The sequence below is a fragment of the Cladophialophora carrionii genome (genome assembly GCF_000365165.1).
Source record: "Cladophialophora carrionii CBS 160.54 unplaced genomic scaffold supercont1.4, whole genome shotgun sequence".
Classification (NCBI taxonomy): domain Eukaryota; kingdom Fungi; phylum Ascomycota; class Eurotiomycetes; order Chaetothyriales; family Herpotrichiellaceae; genus Cladophialophora; species Cladophialophora carrionii.
In genome coordinates, this window is record NW_008481829.1 from 2,299,857 (window position 1) to 2,321,165 (window position 21,309).

Below are 21,309 nucleotides of genomic sequence, written 5' to 3' on the forward strand. Positions count from 1 at the left end.
CCTCCTCCTCCTCCTCCTCCTCCTCCTGCCTACTTCGATACTATCATTCTACCGTCGTAAACGAGCCGACTTGCCTCGAACCACGAAACCACGAGCATTACGTCCGATAATCCCCATTGATCGTGACGTACTCGTGGCTGAAATCACACGTCCAGTACGTGCCCTCGGCCTGGCCGACCCGGAGATCCACGTCGACGATCAAGTCCTCATCCTCGAGTAATCTGCTGGCCCGCTCCTCGTCGACGGCCTGCGGTTCGCCGTCGATCAACAGCTTGAGCACGCCCTCGGCACGGGACGCCGAGTTCTCCGCCGGGACGAAACTGACGTTCGTCCTGGCGGGTATGACGGACTCGGCGCCCGAGGCGAGCAGCGCCGGCGAGGTGTACCCGATCGCGCAGAGGATGCGGCCCCAGTTCGCGTCCTTGCCGTAGAGGGCCGTTTTGACGAGCGGGGAGCGCGCGATGGTGCTGGCAATGGCCCGCGCGTCCGTCTCGGTCAGGGCGTTGCGCACGCGGATGGTCACGAATTTGGTGGCGCCTTCACCGTCGCGCACGACGAGCTGGGAGAGTTGCTGGGCGAACGACGTCAGGATGTTCGCCATGGCCGCGTAGTCTTCGGGCGTGGTGGACGAGGATATGGGTGCCGTGGACGCCGAGGGGGATGCCGCGCCGTTGGCCAGCAGCGCGACGGTGTCGTTGGTCGACGTGTCGCCGTCGATGGAGATGCAGTTGAAGGACTTGTTCACCGCCGTGGTGAGGAGCGTGGACACCGCGTCGGCCGAGATGGGCGCGTCGGTGCAGAGGATCCCGAGCAGCGTCGCCATGTTGGGGTGGATCATGCCCGCGCCTTTGGTCATGCCTGCGAGGCGGTACTCGATGCCGGCGTGCTGTGCGCCCGGGAGGGTGAAAGTCGTGGAGAGGAGCTTCGGGAATGTGTCTGTCGTGCAGATTGCTCTGGCCGTCGTGAGCCATGCGGCATGGTCGGCTGCGAGGTTCGAATACGCGACGGGTATCTTGTTGAGGATTTTGGCGATCGGGAGACGTTGGCCGATCACGCCGGTCGACATGACCAGACTGTTCGGTCCCAGGTGGTCGTCTGGTTGCGAGGACTGCTGGAATTGAGCCGATGCCGTGGAGGACATCGCCCACGCGTCATCCACGCCGCCTTGGCCTGTCACGGCGTTTGCGCACCCAGAGTTGACGATAATGCTCCTGAGGCCAGCCCCGCCGCGTTTCTCGAGCACAGACCGACTCACTTGGACGGGGGCGGCTTGGAACTTATTCGTCGTGAAGACGGCGGCTCCAAAAGCGGGTCGCTCGCTCGCGATGAGGGCGAGATCCGGGTGTGATTTGTTTGCTGGCTTCACTCCGACGTGCGTGCCGGAGACGAGGAAGCCCTTGGGATAGGTGCCACTCGTGGGGACATATTTCAGCTTCGAGGCGGGAATGGAGCTGTCCAGAGGCGCGGAATAGTGGCGGACGAACTGGCGGAGGGCGGGTCGGCCTGTCATGCGTATCGAGGTCGCCATGATCGAGGTTTAGTTGAGATGGATATCAGATCGCTCACAGATGGAGGGCCCTTGACGTCTGACACTCGTCCAGAGGGAGCTTTTCGCAGCTCACATGCTCAGCGGCGGCTCTGATTTTACCGTGCTCAGGCTAGCAATCGGATCTCCGGCCTAGTATTTCTTCAATGTCGTTATCAATGTCGAGCGAGATATGAAGTGCTCAGTGTGGACAGACAGCATAAAGTGGGTGAGCAGGGTGCCAATTGCTCAGGTAGCAGGCACCACGTCGCCGTCCAGGATCACTCAGCGAGGACGACCCGGTCTGGATACTTCAATGTCGCTGCAATATGTTGAGCACATAAAGAATGCAGTCGTGGAAAAATTGCAGGAAAAGAAAGAAGCGTGAGTCAAAAATGTATGCGAGACGAATCGACCAATCAGCGCCGCCGGTTTGCGGAGACGAAGAACCGCGTCGCGCGATGGACGGACGATGCCTCATTGACCTGAATGTCCTCAGTGTCTGGCTCATCTCACTGTTGGACGTCCGTCTTGTAACAGAGATGGCGAAGAGGAAGCAGCCTGAGACTGACATCGAGTCCGACCCGGAACACTCGGCCGCAGACACCCCCCCTTCGAAGCGCCGAAGACGAACAGCAGAAGCAGCGGAAGCGCTCACCAATGGACATCACCACGATGAGAACGAGGCTCCAGGGACAAATGGGTCACCCGAGAAGCAGGAGACTCCCTCGCGAAGGATAAGGAGACCCACGGCAAAGGCACGGGCACTGCTCGAAGCAGAGAACGACGAAGGAAGCCCTACTCCCAAAGTCAACGGCCGGACTCTCTTCGCGACGCCCAGGAAGACCAAGGACACCATTGCCACCGTGACGCCCTCGAGATCGGTCAAAGCCAAAGCAGACCGATCAGCGAAACGGAAGAGCGCCCGACTTATAGCCGAAGCACAGACCCACGTGGACGAGGATGTGGACGAGGACGAGGACGGGCTACAAGGGCAAGATAGGCGATTAGCAAGAGAGATCCTCGACGAGGACGAACACACGGACGAAGAAGACATCGAAGAAGCAGAGTTGGTCCGCAACGTCGAACGCCATATCTCTGATGCCAAAGACACTGCGACAGCCACTACACCCACACCCACACCCAGAAAACGCGGCAGACCCAGGACCGCAATCAAACCCCAGTCCACAAAACCCGTCCGCTCACCAACCCCCGAAGGCGACATCCCGCCCGAAGAACGATACTTCTACCAAACACGACCCGGCGCGCCTCAAGTCTCGAACAACCGCTTCAACAGCGTCAAACTTCTGACCCAGGAGGAATATTTCGAACAGATCGCCTCGTGGAGAGACCCCCACGCGCCCGAGAAGGCCTTTTTGTCGAACCTTCACGCCCGAGCCTTTCCGCAGTGGAAGGCCGAACTCGACGAAGGCTACAGCCTCTGTCTGTACGGCTACGGGAGTAAACGGTCCCTCGTGACTCGATTCGCGGAGTGGGTGTACAAGAGATGCAACTCTGATTCCAACTCCGCCTCTGCCTCCGCCTCTGCCTCCGCCTCTGCCTCTGCCACTGCCTCTGCCACTGCCACCGGCACTGCACCACAAATAGTCATCCTGAACGGATACATGCCTAAACTCAACATTCGAAATATTCTCAATACGATCGCCTCTGCCTCGACGGCGGGCCCTGAGCACGGTCATGAAGACGAACTCGACGGGCCTAAACTAACGGGCCAGCCCGAGGAAATGCTCGATGGCCTACTAGCCCACTTGACTTCGAATCCTCCACCGCAGGGGGCCCTCTACGTGATGGTCAACTCCATCGACGGCCCCTCCCTCCGCCGCGCTGGGATGCAATCCCTCCTTGCGCGCCTGGCCGCCCACCCGGCCGTGCGTTTCGTCTGCACGGCCGACTCGCCCCTCTTCCCGACAATGTGGAACTCCACCCACCTCGAGCACTTCCGCTTCGCCTACCATGACTGCACGACCTTTGCGCCGTACGAGGCCGAGACGGAGACAGGTGCAGGTGCAGGTGCCGTGGACCAAGTCCACGAATTACTCGGCAAGAAGAGATCACGCGCCGGGGGCAAAGAGGGCGTGGGATTCGTGCTGAAGTCCCTACCCGAGAACGCGAGGAATCTCTACCGCCTACTCTTGACGGAGATCTTGACACTCATGGAGGAGGGCCTGGATGATTGGGACGGTACCGTCGGCGATGACGCCGATGAAGATGGAGATGAATATCAGGGCCGCGACGACGACGACGACGACGAGGACGACGAGGACGACTCAGACCCCGTACCACGGACACGGAAAAGGAAGAATAAGAAGACGAAGAGGAAGACGAATACAGAGACAAAGACGAAAAAACCCAAAGCCAAAGTGCCAGAGCCATCGGCCGCCGAGGAAGTCGGCGTCGAGTACCGCGCCCTGTACCGCAAGGCGGCCGAGGAGTTCATCTGCAGCAGCGCCATGAACTTCCAGTTCCTGCTCAAGGAGTTTCTCGACCATCAGATGATCACGAGCCGACGCGACGGCGTGTCGGGCGCCGAGATGCTAGGTGTGCCGCTGGGCAGGGAGGAGATGCTGGGCGTGCTTGAGGAGCTTGTCTGAGTGGAGTGACTCGCAGACCAATCAGTCAGTCAGTCAGTCAGTCAGTCAGTCGAGCCCTACGAACGAGAGAGGTGGATGGATAGAAAAGAATAGTACGTCCATGCTGGATGGATTGAACATTGTGGGCTTTGGATTCAATGGATTCTTCATAGTGGAAAATATCCTATTCACAGTAGACGAGATTCGGAACGAAAACGCCATAACGATGCTCATGCACAGCACATGCTTTCTGGATCATGTCTTTCGAGAAGTGCCCGTCCCTAATCTCCCGTCTCCGTCTGCATCCTCGTGTTCGTGTTCGTGTTCGTGCTCATACCTGTTTCTGAATCAATCATCAAATCATGCCCGTGGCACATCACCACGAGAATCTGGCGCAATGGACCGAGAACGGCGTAGGGCAAACTGCTTCGCCGTCAAAGGTGTAGTGACGCACGCATGTCCGTCCATCATCCAGCGAATCTACCAGACCGGAGTGACCAGATCAGGGCAGACCAAAGATGCACCACCCACCAGTCACCAGTCAGTCCCTTCTCAGTCCAGCGGTGTACCATGACAACCCGTCTGTTCCACGACCGACCAGAGCGAACAACTTGTCATTTCCCCTCCCCATACCTCCTACTCCGTTTGTCCATACGATCAGTCACTCAATCAGCGAATGGCGAGACGAGACGAGACGAGACGAGACGACCACCCATCCACCCAGCCTTGCCAGTCAACTCAGGCTGCTACCCATCCAACCTTACCATCCCCGGCCCGCCATCTTCTCCTTCTCACCCATACTCCCGACGCTGATGCCGACCATGGCCTCGCCCAACCCGGTCGAACACTCAGCCAAGACCTTGGCATCGCGGAAATGCGTCGTCGCCTGCACGATGGCCCTGGCCCGCATGGCGGCATTGCCGGACTTGAAGATGCCCGACCCGACAAAGACGCCATCACAGCCGAGCTGCATCATCAGCGCCGCGTCGGCGGGCGTGGCGATGCCGCCGGCCGCAAAGTTCACGACCGGCAACCGGCCCAGCTCGGCCGTCTGCCTCAGCAGCGCGGCGTCGACTTCCATCTCCCGCGCCAGCGCGCGGAGGCCGAGCTCGCCCCCGTCCGCGAGCACGGCCTGCGCACGCGCAATGTCCCGCTTCACGGCGCGCATGTGTTTGACCGCCTCGACGACGTCGCCCGTGCCGGCCTCGCCCTTTGTGCGGATCATTGCGGCGCCCTCGGCGATCCGGCGCAGCGCCTCGCCGAGGTTGCGGCACCCGCACACAAACGGCACACGGAACGGCGATTTTTCCACGTGGAACGTGTCGTCCGCGGGCGTCAGCACCTCGCTTTCGTCGATGTAGTCGACGCCCAGGCTCTCGAGGATCTGGCACTCGACAAAGTGTCCGATGCGCGCCTTGGCCATGACGGGGATGGTCACCGCGGCTTGAATCTCCTTGATGAGCGCCGGGTCGCTCATCCTCGCCACGCCGCCCTGTGCGCGGATGTCGGCGGGCACGCGCTCGAGGGCCATGACGGCGCAGGCGCCGGCCTCTTCGGCGATGCGCGCCTGTTCTGCGTTGATGACGTCCATGATCACGCCGCCCTTGAGCATTTGCGCAAGACCAGCCTTGATGGCGAACGAGGGCACGTCGTCGCCACCGTTGGTCTGTGATGAGCAGTTTTGGCCATGGCTAGAGGATTGGACAGGCGCGGACAGGGGGATCGTGCTGGACATGTTGGAGTTGTCGTTCATGACCATTTTCAAAGCGGGATTAAAGTGATTGGGCACTGGAGAGAGGGACAGTAGGTGAGGGCGACCGACTCGATAGGAAGTGTCTGTAGAGAGGAGGAGGTGAGGACGACTCGAGTGGAAGTGTCTGTGGGGGAGAGAGGTGAGAATGACTCGAGTGTAAGTGTGCAGGAGGTGAGGACGACTCGAGTGGAAGCGTCTGTAGAGAGCAGAAAGCTGTCGTTGGTGTCAATGGAGGAGGAAAGGAAAAAAGTCTGGCGGCGAGGGAAGAAAGACCTCGACTTTGAGTCACCAGCTCGACCAGCCCACAACGTAGAAACTCAAAAAGTCTACAGTCGTATGCAAGAAATCAACGGGAGAGCCGCCAATAAGGACGGACGGTGACTGGAGCGAGCGTATATCGTGTAGGTTAGTGGCGAGAAGGAGGGGAGACGATACGCCTTAAGACAAGGGCCGACACTTTCGAGAAGGAAAAAAATTATTCTGGGCCATTTTCTCGCGACGTTCCCCGCGCCGTGGGACTCGATCCGGATTCCACTGTGGCATGTCATGAGATTGCCGTCGGACAAGAGTCCAGGCCAAGCCAGCCTCGCCAGGCAGGCAGGCGTGGTGCGTGGGAGCTCCGAGACGCCCGAAGCCCGAGGACGCCGAGCCCGCGACACCCCCGAAGCCCCTCAAGTGCCTGGAGACAGGCCTGGACGGCCCCCGGCAGAGGTACCTAGGTAAGGTACGAGGACGTAGGGAGTACCCGCGAACAATACGGAGTACTCATAGGCGTTCTCCAGAACCTCGGCGATAGGTGCTGGTGTCCGGCTTACTCATCCACCTCCTCTTTCCGTTGTCACTCGTACTGCGACTCCCCGCCGCTCGTCTCTTCCGTGCTTCCCACCAGCCCGCTCAAATAAGCTTGGAAACCCCTCTCTTGAACGAGAGATGCCACAGGGCACGGATTCCACTCCGGGGTGATGGAATGAACGTGCCTGATGAGATGCTCGATGAGATAATGGACGACCACAGGGGTTAATTCTTCCGTTCCTTTCCTCCCTCTCTCCATTGCTCTATCTCCCTTCTTCCGGTCGTGACACCCGCAGCTTGGGCTTCTCGATGCGTTGCTCAAACGCGGTCCTGTGCCGTTGCTGTATCCTGAAACAAATCATTCCATAACGGCCCATGAAACATGATACTCGAAAAGCTCGCCATGTGCGCGGACACCAAGAGCGACCAGCTGGCCCTTCTCGCCATAGCTCAGACAAGCCATGCCATATCCATTCCAGACCTCTCTGAAGACGTATTCCTCCTCATATTACGCAGCATATCTGCATGGGATGTCGTTTCCTGTCAGCGGGTTTCCCGCGCGTGGCGCACCGCCTTCTCCAAGGACGAGTATATCCGCTGTGTCTTGCAATCGTACCGACGAGCGCGGGAAGTCCGAGCCCTGTCGCCCGGCATGCTCAACTTTCATTCTTCGCCCAAGGCCACGTCCGCCAATTGGAAACAGATCTTGCTGTCCGTCGCATCACGTTACCACAACCTCGCCCAAGGCAAGGCCAGGAAGATCGACCGCTACCCCATGGCACCGCTTGAACAATTAGGCGACTTCTTCGCTGTGGGCCAATGGGACTACCACGAGAGTCAGCCCGGGGGTCGTCTGTACTACGAGACGGCCGCCATGCATTTGAGAATAGGGGTGAAGCCTTACCTCTTCAGACCGACCCTGTGGTCGTACGACGACGGTCTCCTGGTCTATGCCCCAGCGATATGCGAAGGATATGGACATTTCCCACAGGTATTGGCTTTGCTGGATGTGGCCATTGGCGAGAAATATCCGGTTCCTTTCAATGCTCGGGGCAAGATCATCCGCAACCTCCGGCTAAAAGATCGCACCTTGATCGTGGAGTGGGCCGAGAAGGACCCTTTCCACAATCTGAACGCGCTGGAGCAGGTCAACAGACATTTTGCCAACTGTTTCGATGTCCGCCAGGCTGACGACCACAGAGGCTGGGCCGTGACATGGCGTTCGGAATGGAAGATGCATTTCCTCGGTCTGCCTCCGAACTACCACGACCGATTCTTCTCCACGCATAATGCCACGCACTATGCCGTGTATTTCTGGCAGCCCAATCGAAGTATGTACACCGGCGATGAGGAGCTTCCAATCGAATCGCTCTCGGTGTGGGATATTTCCGCTCACTCGTGCTATCAACCGTCAATGGATCCCGCCGGGAAACGTCGTCCACCCGACGATGAAGGCCCTTATATTGTATCACGGTTCCCTTTCAATCAACTGGACTTCTTTGGCATTCGTCAACGTTCCACTGTGTCGCTGATGTCCTTACACCTCGACTCCGAGGCCCTGTCACTAACCGTGCGTGAGAATGTCGGTGTCGCAGGCCAAGGTTACTTCGATCCGGCGGAGCGCTTGTGGTGCGCAAAGACGACGTCGTTTCCTTTTGTCGGGGAGGGGCCCAGGCTGTACCGGGAATGGGATGGCAATCTTCCTCCCTATCGTGGGCACTGTAGCATGGAGAGCGCAGACGTCGAAGAGAGTGAGCGTTGGTTTCTGCCCGTCATGGACGTGGTCGATTCGCTGGCCGGTGTCAGGTTGAGCTTGGTCGAGACATGCTTCTCCGGCCAGAGTGTGGAGAACAAGCTCGTCGTCAGAGCGAAACTCGAGGAGGCTGAAGACGGCGGAGAAGGCACATGGGCAGCACTGGACGACGCGGTCGCCTCCGAAGTGTCCAGCATGGGCCGAATTGCCGGCGACGAACGCTGGCTTATAGGCCAGAATGAGCGTATGGAGATTGTGGTGCTGAAGTTCTGAATGCATTGGTACGAGTGTTACACTAGCTTGTGGGCTTTGCTGATTATAGACACTCATGCCACCGGGCATAATACCCATGGACCCGTCTCTTGTGCCTCCTCTTTCCTCTTGTCATCCTCTACCAGTGGTTAGGCGAGCAGAGGTCGGGGTACGGCAGTAAGTAGGACAGAATCTGACAATCACCGCGCCGTGTTTGACTGTAGTCTGAAAGTCATCTGAAAAATGAACATTGCTTACGCAAAGAGCTGAAAGACACAGCGCTCGCGAGGAGGTATTGCGGAAGGCATGTCCAGACGTCTGAGATTTTGGACAGTACAACTGCAACTGGTAGCCTAGAAGCAGGTGCAACTTCACCCCTAAGAAATTTGAGCAGGCGCCCCAGATTCACTGCTAGCCATTGATTCATAGGCCTTAGCCCCGCCCATTGCACCTTGCGCACTGCCTAAATCTACGCCTTTCATCGTCTTTCGATGGAGCGACAATTCGCCCTTCCCAAAACTCCAAACAACATGCGCCATGCCTGCAAGGCATTTCGAGGTAGCCTGTGGTGCCTGTGCCCACTGCGCGTCAAAGTATCCCGTAGTCCCTGCCTTGTTAAACCCAACTCCTGTGCTTGAACGCTTGAACGCTGACAACGGAATTCGAATAGATGTACAGTGAATAGCTAGCCACGTTAGCACTTAAGCCCATAGAGGTCGCGGCGAGCAACATACCTGATAAAAGAGGAAATCGATGTAGATGAATTTAGATTGCGGTATATCATTGGGAACACCAAAGGCATTGCTGTCAAGTGGATTGCTGACGGGGGAATTGTGTTGGCAAATTCGTGATGCCAGGCAGACCTTAATCGCCAGGGTGAAATGTTTGCTGGTAGGCGATTGTGCAGGCCGACAGTGATGCGGAGGTGATTGCCTCACCTCTAGCTGACCTTGTTAGGGGGCTGCTGATAGCCATCGAAGAATTTTGGTGTGTTAAATAGTTGTGGTGGTGACACGGAGGTTATTGCGTCAACGCAGCCAGTAATCATTTGAAGGCTTTCCAGCCAAGGAAGAATGTTGGTTGTGTCAAAGTCTGCAGCATTGAACTGGCCGGCAGATATATGCAGAGTGCCGGCGGTGACTTTGAGATACTTGCGTTACCGCCAGCTCAAGTGTTGTGAGCCTTGTTGGCGACAGAAATGGTGCCAGCTGTTTCAGAGGCAAAGAGGAAATTGATGGATCTGATGATAGTTGCGGTTTTTCGACCGTTGGCTGCCATGAGGTCTTTGGAAGCATTGGGTTGCGCCCGTAGCGATGGCGACGATGCTCTGTCAAGCATCAATGAGTGACAGCATGGTAGCTCGACAGATTGAGGGGTATAGTGATGGTTGTGAATGTCAATAATCGTTGCAGCATAGTCCTGGTACCAGTTTTCTGGTGAAGAAGCCCTCCCAAGCATCAGCGAGCGACGGGGTGGTAGTGTGATATGTTTGAGATATCAACGATTGTTGTAGATGGCAATAGATTGCAGTGACATATTCTTGGTGACAACGATATGGTGATCATGATGCCCTCCCAAGCATCGATCATCGCTTGATGGCAACTGGATTCACCCTGTGTTCTTCTACAGCACACCTAGTGGTGTGGCGATGGTGCTTGGGAGAGCACCATGTCGTCGGCTGGCAACGACAAGCTTCTCTCTGTGTGCTCCTAGGAGCAATGCCGTGGTGGTATGATGGTGGTGATGCCCTCCCAAGCATCAAGTGGCTGTAGTGGCCGCAGTATTGTCGACGTCCACCAGCGCCGAAATGAGTGTGGTTTTTGACGGAAGGTAAAGAGCGACAGTGGAGCGTAATGTTGTGATAGTGACTGCAGAGCGCATGGCTTGTAAAGCGAGCGGATGTTGTGAAGAATTGTGTAGCGAGTGTCGGTTGGCTGTAAAATACACCAACGGCTGAAATTGTAGCGAGTGTCGTGATGCTTTGTGACTCTGTCGTCGATTTGACGAAGTGAATATCGAGTCTGGCAAGCTCAGGACGAGTCGCACTGCCTTGGTATCTGGCAGGAAGATCGACACTGCTGCCGCTTTGTGCTCTGGTGTGATGCTCTTGTCGCTTTGAAAGACAGACTGCAGACTGGACGAGTTCAGAAGACCTGATTGTTCTGAGGGAACCCGCACCGAAGTGAAGGGGTGCAGCTTTGCGCATGCGAGGTTAACGTGAGTCCCTGCTTAGCTCACGACGTCTTGAACTCTGGCCGTTCCAATCCCCACCAATGTTGTACAAAGCACTCATGGCGATTCCAGGATGGCTGCCACACCAATCCCCACCAGTATCGTGCGTACTCATGGCGATTCCAGGATGGTTGGCTGGCCGTACCACTCCCCACCAGTATTGCATGTTGAATACTCATGGCGATTACAGGAGGGTTGTCAAACAAATCCAATCCCCACCAATGTTGTATGTTGCATACTCATGGCGATTGCAGGATGTTTGTTGACAGTCCAGTCTGCGACAGTCTGGGGGAAACCGCTGTTATCAGACATTGGCGTCGTGCTCGAGCTGAGTTGGCCGCGGTCCCGCTATCTAGTCCTAATACTCGGCCGTCCATCTCTGTGAGAGACGACGGGGGCGAGGAAAGGAGTAGAATCGGAAGGAGGAATGAGGAGAGGAGAGGGGAGGAGTGTCTGGTCGGACAGCAGACACGGGGGCGTCACTGGACCTCTCCCAATAGCTCCAGAGCTCGCTGGGGCATTGGGAGAAGGAGAAGTCTGACGCCGCCGCGTTGTACGTCCACCTCTTGCGGAGTTGGTTGAGGTGGTTCTTGAGCAAGAACCACCGTGACCTCCAAGAGACCTCCATCTTGAAGACGGAGATGCAGACGCCCATTGTGACTGATGGGACTCCTGAAAATAGAGAAGAGAGAAGGAGAGTGTTTCTGGTGGGCAGACGCCATCAGCAATTGCTCGTAGCAGGGTCCAGGAGTACAGGAGCACTAGACTTACGGAGTGTTGTGGCTGTTGTTGCTGCTGCGGTTATCGCTGTAATTGTTGCTATTGCTGTCGCTGGTGTCGCTCGCTTCTAGAGGTCATCAGAATCAGCAACAACCACGACGATCGTTGACCATGGCGTTGCTTACCAGTATGTCTACTTCGGCAGAGAGAAAGCAAGAAGAGAAGAAGAAAAAGAGCGAAAAATCTGTCGAGGGGAGAGGTCATTGCTGGCTGTGAGTCACAGACTGTCCGGAAGCACACTCCTGCATCATCGAAAGCAATCGAAAGCTGGTTGCCTTTCACAATCTTGAGGAGGGGGGACGGAATTGCATGTCAATGGCTAACCAGGTTGAAGACAGAGCCGGTGCGGCGGCAATATCGCTTCTTACGCGGTTTGAAATTGAAGAATTCCACTCCCAGCCTCTTCTCATGTTCCGCACCAATGCTGCTGCGCTGGCGATGGGGCACGCTGACGATGTGCCGCATCATTGCGATCCACCTCACTTACCTGCGATGCTCATCTGAACTCCCACCCATCTTGCACCAGTCTTGATGCACTCTCGCAATATCTATAGGTCTGCTTGGCGAGTTCCCTCAGAGCACTCCCCTTTCACCGTAGATGCCATATCTGAAGCGTAGGATGAACACCCATGTTGGTGGTGAGCTGCTTGAAGGGAGCGGCCCACTCCTGGTTGTGGTCGGAAATGTGATCCGCCGGACGTAGCTTGGCGTACGTCGGGACATGTGGCACTCGTGCAAAGCGGAACCGAGCAGCGCGTTGGCTTGAAAGAAACACGATTGGCAGCGTAGTTTCGTCCGTCGTCGACGAAGTTCGTCATTGTACGTAGATGTTCGACAAAGCGTGCTGAGGATTGGCTGAGGATGAAGGGTCAGGCCCCCAGAGCTCGTGCTAGACGGTGGACATGAGGAATTTGGAGAGCGCGAAAGGGAGGAAGTTGAAGCACCTTCAGAGGCAGGGGAGGAGCCCATTTATATAGGCCAGTTTGGTCCCCTGATGGCCCGCACATCACGATCGGCTCGTTTGACGTCTCAGAGCTCGCTTATCGGGTATATCTGAAGGAAGGTGTGGCGAGTAATGAGTACATCCGAGTGGTCTCGGTTGCTCCTTCCGAGCTTGACGATCCCCGTTTCAGCCTATGGGCGGGTGCCGGCTGACATCCGGGAAAGGCTACAATACAATAAAATAGGTCAAGCGCATCACACATCTTCACTGCTGTGTGCACTGGCGGCATGCATAGGAATAAGAGCAAGTTAGCAATTCTTTGATGAAGGTTGTACAGATAGAAGTGCTAAATGCTGTGCCACACTCTAAAATCATCATCTCTCAACTCCGTCCCACTCCGGCAGCTGACGAAATCCATACTCTTCCACCTGCACAGTATTCGCTGGGGGCCCTCCGATGCGGTAGAGCAGCCTTGCCAGACGCAGCCGGTTGACGATCCACGCAATGAGGAACAGCACATGTCCCAGGCCCGATCGCTTAACAGCATAGAAGATGGCATGCAGAGTCCAGATTCCCCATGCTGTTTGTGGATTCATGCTATGAGGCGCACCGGGGAACAATTTCTGAGCACGAGCAACGACGGGTCGCATTCTCGCCTCGTACTCGACGAAAGCAGCGGGAGGGTCTTGTGGGTTGCGTAGAAGAGCGCCGGCGAGGGTGTATGCACCGGTGAGCGCAAGTGTAGTGCCCATGCCAGAGATGGGGGAGGCGCAGTAACTTTTGGCACGTTAGCCGGAACATCTCCCACGAGTGGAGGAGCGAACACACCCAGCGTCGCCAAGCAGGACGACCCGACCTTTGGACCACTTGTCCATCTTCACCTGCGCTACGATGTCGTAGTAGAAGTCGGTCGTCTCCATCATTCCCTCGATGATGCGTGGACTCTCCCAGCCGGCATCCTGGAAATAATCCGCCATCAGCCTCTTCTGAGCGCCCACGTCTTCCCGCCCTTTTGATGCCACCTGAACTAGCCTCTCGTCTTCTTCGTTGATAACAGACATGAAGACAGTGGTCCTATCTTTCTGATCACTCGGTCTGGCCATAATCCCTCGCCGTCCAGGTGCGTGGTACCAGCGGCGCCACTCACTATCGGTGGGCCCCTTGGGGATGCTGAAGAACGCAGCATACATACCCAGCCGCCTTATCCTGTCCTTTTCCCCCTCGGCACCCCAAGCAAGACTGCGTGTCCCACTTTGAAGCCCATCTGCGCCGACAACCACGTCAAAAGTCTGCCTGTTCCCACTCTTCGCAAAGCGCACGTTCACCTGACTTCCCTCCTGCTCCAACGAATCGAGATAGTCTCCGAAGACATACTCGATTCCGACACCCCGCTCGCGTTGAACTTCCTCGCTAACGGATCGACTCCTTCTGTGGCAGATGTCTGCCAATGTGCCCCTCAAGATCTCAATGTCCGCAGTCGGTGTCGATACCTGGCCAGTCTTATCTGCTGTGCTGGAGGACCACACACGATTGGCGGCATCAACTAGCTGCACGCCGATCTCGCCTGTCGTAGAGGCCCGAATCACGTTCTCGAGGCCAAGCTTGCGGATGATGGTTACACCGGCGCCACGAATGTCAACGTTCTGGCCTTGTTTACGGATAGACGATGCTCGCTCGAGGATGGTGATGTGAGGTTTTGCAGAAGGCGGTAGGTCGGACAGAAGCAAGAACATGGCGAGCGTGGGCCCAGCAATGCTGCACCCTACAATCAGGATCTTGAGAGGTGCCATGGACGATACGCGTGGTTCTTTGAAGGAGGAGTGTTCAATACGTGTTGGCTGAGCGAGAAATACCTGGAGTGTCTGTGTGCGGACTTCGGGAGGCAATAACTTACGGTTGGATTGTGCGACGATTGTTGGGAAGAGTGGTACAACGACATTTATACAACATTGCGATCGACGGCGGCACGCCACGACACATTCTCAGTCAGTCCAACTTGAATGAGATTCCTGCCGTGCAAGACAGGGGCATCTGAATGTCATGATGTAGTGGGTTGACGGTGATGCTGGAGACGGCATCGAGCAGGACATTTCGAGGATTCGGCGCCGAAGGGAACGGAGCTTCGGATCTCAGACCGAGGTCCTTCCGCTTTCAAAGAACGGGTCAAGACATGACAACAACCACAACGCTGAAGCGCTGTGAGAGAACATGGCGATGTTCAATTCGAATTTTTGGCGCACGAATTTAGTTCAATGCAGAATGCAAAGCCGCAGAGTGGTGACAGGTACAATCTGTCGTTGAGACTGTCCGGTTGAGAATCATCCCAAGAGACGCAAGCACACAAACCTTCGTCAGTTTTAAGACCCCCCTTCAGCAGCACACTCAACCCACTGCACAAAGCGACACGCAGCTCCTCCAGAAGCGATTCACCGCGATGAACATCAGCACTCCTGCTCGTAGGTAGAGTACACAATGGTGACGACTGCGGCCGCATGCTCGGATGCGCGTGAAGTTCCCTTTGATCATGAAATACGTAGCCTCAAGAATGTTCGCGTGAAGACGATTGGGCCCGCTGAGAGCTGGAGCGCCATCGCATCAATCGGCTATCGACACCTCTTCAGACCAGACCCTTTTGACCATCCGTAGCAAGAGAACTCAGATGTGGTGTGGACTTCATTCGCAACGCTGGCCAAAGAGGGGGTGCCGAAGGGCGGAACATCCCGGAGGTCCTTCACCTGCACGATTACTCCGTACTCGGTACAGTTCTGCTGCTCAATCAGCCACTGGCGGTACGTCCACGCTCCTTGCTTGCGCCAAAGACTGGCTTTCTCCATTGCGAGTGCGGTGCTGGTAGACGAGACCCGTCGAACGTGAAGACAAACAGGCAGAGCTTTACTTCCTCAGCTACTGGTACAGATGAAAGGGAACCAGGCCCCACATGCCCATCTTGAGTAGACAGTAACTCTGTGTGTGTCGTGGGCAAAGCAGCTTGCAAGTCACGGAGCCGGAGTCGCAAGTCGCAGCTAAGCAAGGCCCGGGAAGGGACAGTGTACAGTGTACAGTATATCCTCGTCTGATCTTATCCTTCAATGTATTATTCGACTTGTTCGTCTGCCTGCAACACCATCTTTCCCGGCCCGAGAATATGGTATAATAATAATAAGGGTAGCCTCGTCCGCCGGTTGCTCCCAATCCGAATCCCGTTTCGGCTTACGGGCCCAATATAGGTACCAACGGCCAGACGGTCGCCTCGCTTAATCGTTCTTCCAGGCTTCAAACCCCGAGTGATTCCCTTATTGCCCCTGCGGATGCGACCAGATGCCTGATCTACTGGGTACCCTTGCAAAGCCACCGTGTGGACACTAGAGGTCAGGCACGGCCGATTTATCACCGGCATTGCAGGTGGATCGTGCAGCTCGTGTTTCCATCGTCCCCGAAGCCAAAGTTTGTCCCATATGGGGAAACTATGGATGTGGGCTTGGAGCTGGAGCTGGAGCTGTAGCTACGAGAGCTGGGAGCCACATAAGCTCTCCCCGCACAGAGTTGGAGAGGCGCTCACGCGTTTGCGGGCTGTTCCAGCGTTTTACTTTTACTCGCGTGGCAGATTTTCACATGCAACTGTCATTGTGTCATTCGAGCAGCATCACTCCAGGCTCTCACAAATGGTATTTTGTATAATCAGAATTTGCATACTCAGCATAGATATTACAATGCTGACCGAGAGATGCGACAGGTGCTCTGGCGTCTCTTTCCAGGGACTTGCCTTTCGTCGTGACCCAAGACTGTGTTCATTTCAGCCTAGCCTGCGGGTCCTATCGTCGCTATTGCCTTCTTCATACCACTAGCAGCCCGCTGCGGTCATCAAAGCATTTATGCCTTGGTCCTCTGGCCGTAAGCCTTGGTCGCGTAGTCACCGTTGTGGACAATGAGATCTTCAGGTCTGTAGTCGTGGCGACCGGAGAAGTAGCTCTCGAGGATGGCCTTGGTACCAGCTGCGTAGCGCTTCTGAGCATCGATCGAGGTACCAGACATGTGAGGAACCATAGCGTTGCCACCACCCCATGGGTTCTTGGCGTATCGGAGAGGATGATCCTTGGGAGCGGGTTGAGGGAACCAGACATCACCACCGTAGCCGTTGAGGTGACCGGACTTGAGAGCTTCCGCGACGTCTTCCTTGACAACAATGGCACCGCGGGCGGTGTTGACAAGCCATGAACCTATGAAGTTCCGTTAGTATGCCCTAGGCTGTAAACATAGCAGTCTGGTGCTTACCCTTCTTCATCTTGGAGATCAAATCCTTGTTGAACAGGCCTCGAGTCTTCTCGTGGAGAGGGCAGTTGATAGTGACGATGTCACACTGAGCCAACATCTCCTCGAGATCTTCGACGCGTCGGCAGCCAATCTCCTTCTCCTTCTCAGGGCTGAGAGGCTGGTAGTCGAAGTACAACAGTTCCTTGCAGTCGAAGGGCTTCAGGCGGCGGAGCACACGCTCGCCGATACGGCCAACAGCGACGGTACCGACGACCTTGCCCTCGAGATCGTACTCGTTCTTGGCCACGGCCGCAACGTTCCAGTCTCCTGACTCGATCTGTTCATGGGCTGGGACGAAGTTGCGGACAAGAGTCAGGATGGTCATGACGACGTGCTCGGCAACGGAGACGACATTGCTGCCAGTGACTTCAGCAACAGTGATGCCGCCATTGGTCTTGTTGGCAGCGTTCAGGTCAACATGGTCAGAGCCAATACCGGCAGTGACGGCAATCTTCAGTTTCTTAGCCTTGGCCAGGCGTTCGGCGGTGAGGTAACCTGGGTGGAAACTGGATCACATGAGTTAGTCCATGGGGCCAAGGTAGTTTCCTCTGGGTGAGTGTCTCTTACGGCGTGGTGATGATGACTTCAGCATCGACCAGCTCCTTGTCGAAGGTCGAGTTCTCTCCCTCCTTGTCTGAGGTGGTAACCAGCGTGTGTCCCTGGTCCTCAAGCCACTTCCTGATACCTAGCTCGTTCTCCGTCGTGCCGAGGAGGGCGGGCTGTTGTTTGGCATGCTCATGGCCCTGGCCGGTGTCAGTCTTTCCACGCGAGGGCAGGGTGAAGAATACGTACGTCATAGAGGACGAGGAGGACTTTGCCCTGACGTGAGGCACTTGCCGTCAGTGTGCGTTTGGCAATGGTTGAGGTCTGAAATGCGGGAATAGCACGGCGAGCAAGATGCGGGGAAGAAACGAGAGATGACGCAGGGCGCGATAAGGAACGCGCAGCAACACGGGCAAATACCATTGTGAAAAGGAAGATATGAGCTGAGTAGAGAGTCGAGGTGTCGAACAGGTAGACAGGTCGTCAGGAGATAAACAGGCGGTAAGTTGGTTTTGTAGGAAAATCTGAGTAGGGTGAGCTGGGTGCGTCTGCCGGCAGAGCTATCAGCCTGGAACGGTACCTTTCTCACTAGAAGCAACAAGTTTGAGTTAGCTCGGACCTGACGGACTAGCGGGGAAGGTGAGTATCATGAGCTCTGGGGCTTGCGTCAGGACGTTTGCCAGGACGGGATTCGACTGCGCCTGGAATCATGATGTGGGATGGGCATGGGCATGAGTGGTCGAGGTCGCACCAATGCAGGGCTCGCACCCCGAAGATGAGGGGGCCCTCGTGCATGGGCGGCAAAAATGGCAGGGAGGGGAAACGTCGGCCAGATGCTTAGCAGCAACCCACCGAGAGCACCAGTCTCCGCGTGAGCTGTCAGCATTGCAGCTTGGGGGGAACTGATGCCTCGAACAGCAATTTGCGTGCGGTCTGGAAGGACTTTGGCCGAAGCTTGCCGCCGCACCGGCTGGATTGAGGGCAGCCGCACTCGGGGACAAACATGCCCGGAAGGCGCCGCCTGGAACGCGCAGGGAGAGTGATACACAAAGAGAAGGAGGGGCACGTACCTTCAAAGCCTCAATTGATACAAATGAGGACTGGTGTATCGCAGTGCAATGCAGAAATGCTCACAATCCTACAAGATGGAGAATATCAAGAGACAAAATTCTAATTCCATCGGACGAACGCTTCCTCATTTATAACCTTGTTCCCCCATGATCACACGAAGATTTTTCTGTTGTTCAAGCAAGCTGTTAGGGTAGCAAGTCTTTCCACATCATCTCCCCCTCTTTTCTGCTGTTGCGGAGCTGTTCCAGTAAATGCCACTCTTTTCGCTCTCCTCTCACTGCCCCACCACTCATCTTCCGTGGTGACCCAATGCTCTATGCTCAAGAGTCTGAGCATCCAAGGCTCTCATGCAAGAGTGCCGACAGGGTTTCTGCCGTCTGACGGCACTTGTGTATGGGTATCGGGTTGACCCCAATCCTTGGATCGTGGGTGGTGGCTGTACATCGCAGATTGTGCATGAACTTCACTCGGTGCCGTTCCGAATCGGAACCATGTTCAATGTCAACATCCCGGGATTTCTCGCATCTGTCGTGATCATGCGCTCTAGAGAGCCTATCGCGACATAGGAGCAATTGAAAGCGAGACCTCGTGCTGGCCAGCATTGGAAAATGTATGCGGGCTGGGCCGCACCATGCAGGAATCCTACGGGCATTGCTCGGAAAATGAGTCTTCTCCGCTGGCATAGACAGGAGCGGAGCTTCGTCCATAGCTTCCTTCCCTGTCGCTTTACGGAAAGGCTGCGAGTTTGGTGCTCGATCCGGGTAGCAAACGAGTGTAAACAAATGTACTATTTTGGTAGAAAAAGGCGGAAGCTCGGCGGAGAGGGCAACATGTGGGGAGCTGGGGGGTTCGCTGTCAGTATCAGGTATGCATAAACAATTTACCTAGTCTTCCTACCCGCTCTCGCCCACTTTGTCCCGAATCAGCCATGGAGCTGGAGGCATACTGGGCGCGCAGGGTAGAGAGCGCAGTACAATGCAGTGCAGTGTAGTGGCCGGCGGTAGGCTGCACGAAACGCCAGAAGCCTCGCAGCACGCTCTAGCATCGATAACGCACAATGGCCGAGTTATCCCCACGTAAGGCTGGCTGCCCTGTAAGCGACGGGGGCACCATCTTGATGGCTTCGGTTATCCCTCCCCCAACTCCTTCCTGAAATTCTACGACACCCTTGACATTGACAGTTCAATATGTCTCATTGGCAAATTGCCATTCTTCAGACACCTTTCCGAGAGGCTGCATGAGATATCTGCAGTAACACAGGACTCGCACACCGGACGAGGTTCAGCGAGGTCTTCCTGCCTTCCATCCGTGGTCGTGTTGCCAAACCAGTGCTGGGCGGAGGTCATGAGGATGATCTCGAAGCTGCAAGGCTCCGCCATGGTGGTGTGTGAAGGTCGACGGCTATTCAGCCTCGAAATGCACCCCTGCATGGTCGAGCTCTGGTGATCGAGGACCGGATGTCCTGCCCCGATCACAGCGTCCTCCCGCAAATAGTGCCTCGATCATGCAGTACAGCCGCTGTCCGAACTGCCGGTCATTGGCGTCTCCAACTCTTTCCAAAGCCAATCAGATAGACTGTTCGGACTTTATTTTGACCTTCGCAGCTCTTACGTCCTCTCCTTCAGCAATTTGAACTGCTTCTTTGCTGGCAATAGTGTCCCCGAACCGATAGCGTTGCCTAATGGCAGTATGATCTGATTGCGAGGTCGATTCGTTCGGTCCGCAGTTGCCTATACGGCTGGCTGCAAGCGGACCGGCATAAGGTGAAATGTCTCTCCAAAATTTGTATAAGACCACATGGCCCGTCGATCGGATGTTGTCTTGTGGAGGAGAGCACTTACATTCAGCCTCCCGAGTCGTCCTCATGCGACCGTTTGTCAGATACGCCAATGTATATACGGACATATCGGTCTCTTTCGCTGAAAAGATCTCTACCATGAGAGTCTCCCCGTTACGTGTCCGGTAAGATGCACCTCAAGAGCAGCCAGTCCCTCTTCGATTACACATCTTATAGTCCTCAATTGCAAAACCACTCACGCTGCGCCTCTGGCTCGTGCAGCTAGGCACTTCTCGAACCTCGCATCTGCTGCGTCGAATGATGCTGGGTGTGGGACCGTGGAAGATTCCCATCGTTCACGCTCTTTCTGGGGGAAAACGGTGGCAGGTCGGTGGATGTGATGAAGCTTAAGCAGTCAGTCATGGCACCTGTTGATATGATCTCAAGTCGAGCAGTGGCATCTTGTTCGGTTCGGTTGGTCACAGAACATCTCATTTTCCAAGAGTTGATGTTACAGCACCAGCAGCGTCTTCATGGTCTGGTCTCATACACGCAATTCTTATGAAATGGTCGAGCGTGGACGTACTCCGTATACTGACTGTGTAACGAGCAGCGCAACCAGACACTCGTCGCGCTGGCGTTGTGTAGCCGAAAGAGGTTTAGCGCAGGCTTCCCCACCTGAGGGTTCTTCACAGGCGTGAGAGGAAAGAGCCTCTCAGCCTCTTTCACGACTTCATCTTCGTCTCGGTTCAAATTGTACCTCATGCTCGTGTACATAGTATTTCGATTATAGTTTGTTCCTCGGTACTCTCTCAAACTGACACCTTGCCGCTCATGTAGCTTTCGACACTCTTTACGAATGGCCTTAGTTCTTGTTCAACAATCTCCCACGCAAGTTGACCATAGGATAGCAGCTCACAGAGCTCCTGTTTATGTCATCGTGCATAACTTCTCCTGCTGCACGCTCTACATTGCCTCTTCAGGTC

The 21,309-nt window shown here is 55.8% G+C and overlaps 6 protein-coding genes across 6 annotated transcripts; 2 read left to right on the forward strand and 4 right to left on the reverse strand.

Moving 5' to 3' along the window:
• Window positions 1-97: 97 nt before the first annotated feature.
• On the reverse strand, window positions 98-1,528 carry G647_05488 (glutamate N-acetyltransferase/amino-acid acetyltransferase; the record flags this gene model as incomplete). The annotated part of the gene is made up of 1 exon (XM_008729818.1): window positions 98-1,528. One exon carries the CDS (start codon window positions 1,526-1,528, stop codon window positions 98-100), a length of 1,431 nt encoding a protein of 476 aa, XP_008728040.1.
• A 539-nt stretch (window positions 1,529-2,067) lies between these two features.
• G647_05489 (uncharacterized protein) lies at window positions 2,068-4,137 on the forward strand (the record flags this gene model as incomplete). Its single annotated transcript, XM_008729819.1, has 1 exon — window positions 2,068-4,137. The coding sequence occupies one exon, from the start codon at window positions 2,068-2,070 to the stop codon at window positions 4,135-4,137; it is 2,070 nt and encodes a 689-aa protein (XP_008728041.1).
• Window positions 4,138-4,876: 739 nt separating this feature from the next.
• G647_05490 (pyridoxine biosynthesis protein pyroA) lies at window positions 4,877-5,851 on the reverse strand (the record flags this gene model as incomplete). Its single annotated transcript, XM_008729820.1, has 1 exon — window positions 4,877-5,851. The coding sequence occupies one exon, from the start codon at window positions 5,849-5,851 to the stop codon at window positions 4,877-4,879; it is 975 nt and encodes a 324-aa protein (XP_008728042.1).
• Window positions 5,852-7,064: 1,213 nt separating this feature from the next.
• G647_05491 (uncharacterized protein) lies at window positions 7,065-8,687 on the forward strand (the record flags this gene model as incomplete). The annotated part of the gene is made up of 1 exon (XM_008729821.1): window positions 7,065-8,687. One exon carries the CDS (start codon window positions 7,065-7,067, stop codon window positions 8,685-8,687), a length of 1,623 nt encoding a protein of 540 aa, XP_008728043.1.
• Window positions 8,688-12,995: 4,308 nt separating this feature from the next.
• G647_05492 (uncharacterized protein) lies at window positions 12,996-14,411 on the reverse strand (the record flags this gene model as incomplete). The annotated part of the gene is made up of 2 exons (XM_008729822.1): window positions 12,996-13,398; window positions 13,450-14,411. The coding sequence occupies 2 exons, from the start codon at window positions 14,409-14,411 to the stop codon at window positions 12,996-12,998; spliced, it is 1,365 nt and encodes a 454-aa protein (XP_008728044.1).
• Window positions 14,412-16,491: 2,080 nt separating this feature from the next.
• On the reverse strand, window positions 16,492-17,898 carry G647_05493 (formate dehydrogenase; the record flags this gene model as incomplete). The annotated part of the gene is made up of 4 exons (XM_008729823.1): window positions 16,492-16,838; window positions 16,894-17,438; window positions 17,500-17,675; window positions 17,725-17,898. 4 exons carry the CDS (start codon window positions 17,896-17,898, stop codon window positions 16,492-16,494), a joined length of 1,242 nt encoding a protein of 413 aa, XP_008728045.1.
• Window positions 17,899-21,309: the final 3,411 nt, after the last annotated feature.